General features: G+C 36.6%; 1 protein-coding gene across 1 annotated transcript in view; it reads right to left on the bottom strand.

The window, feature by feature from the left end:
• Positions 1-1,862: 1,862 nt before the first annotated feature.
• The window catches only part of SNX3 (sorting nexin 3), a 70,625-nt gene continuing 65,158 nt past the window's right edge, over positions 1,863-7,329 (bottom strand). Inside the window, exons 3-4 of the mRNA XM_007940825.2 lie at positions 3,599-3,723; positions 1,863-1,968 (exon numbers count right to left, since the gene is read on the bottom strand). Coding sequence (XP_007939016.1) covers positions 1,863-1,968; positions 3,599-3,723 — 231 coding nt within the window. The remainder of the gene's footprint in view (positions 1,969-3,598; positions 3,724-7,329) is intronic.

Raw genomic sequence — 7,329 nt, 5'->3', positions numbered from 1 at the left:
AGAATAAACTCCTGTTTGTTAAGGCCATTCCATTTGTGGTATATTTTTTGTCAGAGCAACACTAGGTAACCAGAACAGTTTATATGGAAGGAAACTTTGTTGGTTACCAGCAGTGGGAGGAGAGGGGAGGGAACACCACAAAAAAAAAAAAAAAAAAAGGCACTGACCCATGTCACTTTAGTTTTGTGTGTTTCACTGTATATAATCCTCATATTTCAATAAAATATATTTTTTTAAAAAAAGAAATATTGTTTGAGCAAGAAAAGATCTTATAGGGCAGCTCATCTATGGTTTCCAATCTGCTTGTGGACATTCCAATTTGGCCAACACCTAAGCTTCCCTCAGTGGGCTGACCCGGGCGAAGACAGGCTCTGGATGGAAGGACAAACTTTCCTTCCCTTGGGATTTAACTCTATGTCCAGTGGATCCCAAAAGTATCTGAAGATGTGCAGGTTCAGTCTAGAGACAACATTCTGGCTGCAATGATTTGGTGTAACACATGTTAAGCAGCAAGGAGTCTTGGTGCTACCAGTTAAGTGATTGGCTGAAGGGTGGCAATTCAAACCCAGCTAGCGGCTCTGCCACAGAAAGATGTGGTGGTCTGCTCCCATAAAATGACAGCCAAGAAAGGCAGTTCGATTCTGTCACATGGGGTTGTTATGAGATGAAATCAACTCGACAGCACCTAACTACATCATAGTTCACACCAATGAGACTAGAATACTGTGTGCCCTTCTTCCTTGGTTAAAGAGGCTGAAGTGTGCCCCATCCAAAGCCAAATTAAAGAGAAAGCATGAATCAGCTAAGAAAAGTGTTATTATATCCTTGGTGAGTTTATTCAAACAAATCACTTAGACAGACTAGGAAAAAAATTCTTCTGAAAAATAGGAGGCATACTATCGACTTATCTTTAAAGGCCTTTTGAAGAGTGACATAAGATTATAAAGCATTTTTCAAATACACAAAGTGCTTCATAAATGACTCAATAAGCCCTAAGGAATGCTTTTTTTTTTTTTTTTTAAAGTACATTAGTTTTTGTTGTTTAAAAGAAAAACACCCATTCAAAGGGTGATAGCATATTTGATATCACCATGTTTAAAGAGGAATGGAGTTACAGGAATGAGAAGTATATAATTAGTAAATAATCCCTCTCAACAAGTGAGTTAAGCAGTAAAGCCATAAAGGGAGAACAGAAGAGCTGGAGGCAACACAATCGGTGCATATTAGAAATGCATTTTTATTTTTATTTGAAAACAACTTAAAATTTTAGACAAATGATTTTAGTATATAAATTTGATTTTGTTTTTATACAGAATATAAAGAAGTCCCTCATTTATCTTCCGTATGAAGGGTTTTACAAGCCTGAAGGAAGACACTTTCTGCACACATGTGTATCTTACACGTGTGGAATTGGAAACCAGTGGTGTAGTGCTCCTACACATAAATTAGGACAAGTGACATCACATATTAAAAAGGGGATAAGAGAAACATTCTAGTTAATCAGATTCAAGAAGCAAACATGACACAAAATCTGTGCATATAAGACCAAGTCAATAACTTTAGTTAGGACACTGCAGATTATACTGGAATAACAGGTTTGTGAGGCTATAAGGTAGTGTGCACCACATTAAAAGAGCAAGAGAGCTATTTATAGAAAGGCTGGAAGGAGGGATTTTTGCTAAAGCAAACTTGTCAACTGCCAAAACAAACAAAATTGAGCATCATCATGAGTGTTAGTATATTGAAGGCAAGTTACGCCAGGTTCTGTGCAGCATGCTAAAAGTTAGTTAGAACTTCTTCACTGGTGCACACGAATCAGTAATAGTCACAGAAAGTTTTTTTTGCCTCCTTCTCACCAAATTTCAGGCATGTCTTATTTTGGATGGAGTATAGCTTTTATCTATTATTTCGTCCTGTAAAAACATGTGAAGACAACGTTCATTCTGTGCCAGAGGATGACCAGCGACCCTAGGAATAAAAACAGAAACTTAGTCCAGTATTTTACAAGCGGTGGTGGTAGATGCCACATACACATCTCAAAGTTAGGAAGCACGTACAGTTTAGTGACAATAGCGTTATTCTGGAGTGCCTGTAAAGCTATGCTCTACCAATTAACAGTACATTTTCTTTCCTTTGGTTTGTTCACAAGAGTACTTGAAAAAAACATTTAATCCCAGACCAGCTATACACTGCTTCTGGGGTATGTACAGAAGTTTCTTTACATATCAGTTGGTGTAGTCATAAAAAATCCAAATGAATTTTAATTAAAAAAATGAAACTTCATTTATTCTAAGAATTTATTTTAAAGAAGGAAAATCTATAGGATTAAAGACACCCTAAAGTTCAATAAAAGCTCAAAATACTAAGAAGTAGACAAAGATGAACACCTCTCCACCCTTTAAAATTTTCTTTTAATTTTTGCATGCTTAGAAAGTTTCCATACACACTAAACATAAAACTAGACTGGGCAACCACACTTCATTTTTCAAAACTAAAAACATCTAATACAGCATTAGAAGCCCTGGTGGTGCAACAATTAAGTGCTGAGCTGCTAGAAAAGGCTGGGTGGTTTGAACCCACCCACTACCTTCCCAGGAGAAAGACCTGCTGATCTGCTCTCATAAAGATTACAGGCTAGAAAACCCTGAGGCAGCTACTCTGTCACAGGGCGCTGCTATGAGCTGAAATCAACCCAGTCACACCCAACAAAAATAGTATGACACCATCTCCCCCAAAAGGAAAATATTTTCATAAAATGGTTAAATGCAGGCTGTGTGCTACAGCAGAAAAAGCAAGAGTTTAAAGCTTTTGTTTAGCCCTTTCCCTTCTTCCATTTGCCACTTACAGATCTCTAAATCACTAGATAAAATTCAAGTGCTGTTACTGAGTAAATTCAAAGAAGCATACTCCCTAGGACCTAACCTGACTTGGTCAAACTTAAGGCCAATGCACAATCATAGTGAACTCTTTTTCCTGGCAAAATTCTCCTCATTACACTGGCTTTTAAAAAATAATTATATTTCAAATGAGAATAAAATTGACAGCCAGAAATTTTGGTTTGTAGCTTATTAAGATTTCCTAAAGTAAAAGACAAACAATCTCAAGTCTTGTTTTATTTTCAAAAGAATACATTTTGCTATGAAAATTTAAAATGTACACCTTTACACAAGACATGCTGATAATACTTCCATCTGCAATCAAACAAAATGATTGCACGTGTATTGTAAGTTTCATTGTTCATGCTAGAACATACCTTAAATCAGAAAGAATCATAAGTAAAACTGTATTTTTTAAGTACTGTAATTTTAAATGTAATTTGCATAAATTAACCAAGAAAAACAAATACAAAACTTAGGTCAACACAAAGATATTCATTTCAAATTACACACATGTGTTAATATTTATCACGTGTTATTCAACTTGTTAGATACTTCTACTTTGTTTAAATTATATAAGAAGTTAGTCAGGAAATGGTCAAAAAGGAAATCAACTGATCATTTAAATTACTATTAGTCATCTATTTGAATCTATGAAGTACTCTCAGAAAACCATTTATTCTTACATCATTCTCACACCTTATGGGATAGAAAGCACTTACTTGTTTATAAACTGCTCCAGCCCTTGCTTCCTTTCCTCAATAAAGCTGTCATCAAATATTCCATCATCTCCTCTAAAAGGAAGCTGACGCAAAAATGCTTTTCCAGGGAGTGGGGGAACTACAACCTAAAAAAGACGTAAGGAAAGAAGTTCTGTTCATTCAGATTTGTATTTACTGGGTTGAGAAAATTTATAGAGGGCCACAACATATAGACAAAGCATATCTTCCCTACCAGAGCTGTACTATTCTCAAGCTAGTTCAAATATAAAAGGTAATCAATCAATAAGACACACTGAAATAAGACCACATTCTGAAGGCAAGATAACCAAATACAGAACTGTCATCAGGGGTAGGTCCAACAGCTTATTTATTGCTGTTACTGGCCTTATCAAAGCACAAGTACCCAAAGAGAACAATCACAGAATGCTGAAAAACGGCTACCATGCCCATGAGACAGACGCCTGTGATCTCATTTGGGGAAGACACTGCTTCACTGCAATGTAAACTACAGAGATGAAAATAAATTCTCAATTAAATGAAGAAGAGATAAAATGCTAATAATGTTATGTCTGGCATGGCTATGTAAGAACTCTGTAGTTAATTTCCGTAACTTCTCACCATCTGCAAATAGATCTTTCCTGACTGTATTTGAGATGATAACAAATAAACAACCCTACCTACTGCCACTCTTCCATTTCCTAGGCTAAATAAACAACATGTCAGCTTTCTCCCAAATCTCCTATCCTCCTCTCTCTCCCCAAAGACATTTCTTTTTTCCCACTCTATTTAAAAAAAAAAAAAAAAAATCCAAACTCACTGCCATCTAGTCAAATGCAACTCACAGTGACCCCTCCTTGGGCTTCCAAGGTGCTATCTCTATGGAAGTAGATTGCCCAACCTTCCTCCTGAGGAGTGGCTGGTGGGTTTGAACCGCCAGCCTTCTGGTTAGCAGTCAAATGCCTTAGGCACTATGCTACCAGAGCAATAGGAACATCCCAAATCTTGCCCTTCAAAGCCTAATAATCCTCCAGGGTCAACTCATTCTGGGAATTAGTTGGAGCTCAAGTATTTGTTTCAATTAAACAGCACCTAGGTATTGATTTCACACAGTCCCTGGAAGGTGCAAATGGTTATGTGCTCAGCTGCTAACAGAAAGGCTGGTGGCTCAAGTCCGCCCACAGGAACCTTGCGAGAAGGGAATGAAATCTACTTCTGAAAATTCAGCCACTGAAAACCCTATGGGGCACAGTTCTACTGTGACACACAGGGGTTATCATATGTTGGAGCTGACTCCATAGCAACTGGTTTGAGAGGGTGCTGGTGAATTTTTTTTTTAAAGCTATTACATTCCACTGATCTATTTGCCTATCCCTAAAGCAAGACCACACTGTTTTAATAATATAATCTTATATCCTGATGTCTACTAGTTATTTATTAAAAATATTTTTTTGGCTATTCTTAAGTTTTCTCTGATTCTAAAGCTTATATATAAATCTGTAATAAAATCTGTTTACAAAGGATCCTTCTGCTATTTCTATCAGAATTTTATAACAGACACATACTTACTACATTAGTTCCTTCAGGTCTCTGCTAAAATGTCATTTGTAAGTGAAATCTTCCCTTGCCCATCCAATATTAGAGAGTAACTCTCCTGGTACTTCCTAATTCTCTTAATTTTTTTTTTTTTTTTGAGCTTATGACCCAGCTGACATATTACATATTTTACTATTTTTTTTCCCTGTTTTCCCCTCCTTTTACCACTACCCTGACTTATCAATAGAATGTAAGCACCATAAAAGTGGGAACTTTCTTTTGTTCTATATCTACTAGAACATTCAAATGTTTATAGGGTAAATTAATATTTAAAATAGTAAATATTCCAAACCAAGAATGTAGTAGAATGTAGTATTTCTATTTATTAAGGTCTACTTTTATGTCATTCAGTGAAGTTTTACAATTTTCTTTACATGAGTCTTATATTGTTACTTTTATTTCTAAGTATCTTATGCTTTGACACTATTTTTTTTTTTTTTTACCCAACAGGAGATTTTATTAAGGAGGCAAGGGCGCCTGCACTGAGGAAGGACAGAAGAAGAAGAGGAGGAGGAAGAAGAGAAGAGGAAGAAGAGAAGAAGAAAGAGGAAGAAGGGAAGAAGAGAAGAAGAGCTTTGATACTATTTTAAGAAAGATAGTTTTTCTTTACATCTTTGGTAGGACGCTATGATTTGTACGTACTGCTCTCAAAGGCAGCTACATGTATCTGGTTTAAGAAGTTTTCCTTCTCTTCTTGCTAACCAAGCTTCAGAAATGAACACCCCTACTTCATGACTCCTACTATTCCCAGTTTCTTCCTACTACACTCTAGTCACAACTTCTCACCATTCTTAGCCCATTCATGACTCCATGCCTTGGATGTCATTCTGACATAGGGCTGGAATGAGGGACATGAGAATAAGACCTTTTTCCCTCCAATTTATTATGGAGACAAAGACATCAAATTTTCTTTTAACAGAAGACAATCCTTATATCAAAATATGTAATAGTATTTGTCAAATTGCAAGTAGCAACACACTACACAGAGTAAGGTTAAGTATTATTTTACAGAACGTTTGTTTGTTGTATGCACATGTGTGTGATGATGAAAAATATATTTATTATGACAGTAAAAAAAAAAAAAGGAAATATACTGACATATGAGATGTAGCAAGGAAGAGAAACTTGGCAAAGGATGTGTGATAGGGGTTGGAATAGGAAGATGAGGGAAGGGTAGGAAGTAATAGCAAGAAAGTTCAAGAAATAAGTGTTATAATCCAAGTGGGAGTCAACAAAGATCTCAATTAGGCAACTGAAGTACAAAAGAGAAAGAAGAGAGTTCTAAGGAAATATTACATAGACTCTCTAACTCCCTTGAAATAAGATAAAATCGAACTACTGGAAAAAAGAAATCCTATTTGTTTTTACCCATTCGATTCAAGAAATTTTCCTGAAAGATCTTAAACATTAATATTTGGAATGTTCTGATACATGGGTAGATAGATAGGTAGACAGGCTGAACTATTAGGTATGTCTATGCAGTGGGGAGTGTGCCCATGATAATGTATAGGGATGGCAGACAATGTTTCTACAAGTGTATTTGTATGTTCTATAAGAATTCCCAGGTATATATAAGAGCTGACAAAGGACAAGGTTGTAGTCACTTCTTGGCCACAACCAGGCACCCAGAGGGAATGAATAGTTGGACCTGCTTGGGACCATACTGTCAGGGGACATCAAGTTTAACTGGTATAACATACTACACAAAAACATTGTACCACATCCTACTTTGGTGAGTAGCAACTGGTATCTTAAAGGCTTGCAAGGGCTATATAGATGCAATGATGGGTCTCTCCTCATCCAGAGCAAAGAAGAATGAAGAAAACCAAAGACACATGGAAACAATTAGTCCAAGCAACTAGTACACCATACAATCCTCAGCCTATATTACTGTAAGACCAGAAGAACTAGATGGTGCCTGGCTACCACTGTCAACTACTCAGAGGGGGATCTCTATAGGAGATCCTGGATCGAGTGGGAGAACAATATGGAACAAAACTCAAGATCATAAAAAAGACCAGGTTTACTGGTCTGACAGAGCCTGGTGAGACCCTGAGACTATGGCCCCTAGCTACCCTTCAGGTCTGGAATTGAACTCACTTCCATGGCTTCTAGCCAAATAATAAGACAGGTATATT

This window comes from Orycteropus afer, unplaced genomic scaffold (genome assembly GCF_000298275.1).
Source record: "Orycteropus afer afer isolate SDZICR_OR568_19922 unplaced genomic scaffold, OryAfe1.0 scaffold00072, whole genome shotgun sequence".
Taxonomy (NCBI): Eukaryota; Metazoa; Chordata; class Mammalia; order Tubulidentata; family Orycteropodidae; genus Orycteropus; species Orycteropus afer.
The sequence above is the reverse complement of the archived record's forward strand: the minus strand, read 5'-3'. Positions and strand labels throughout refer to the sequence as shown.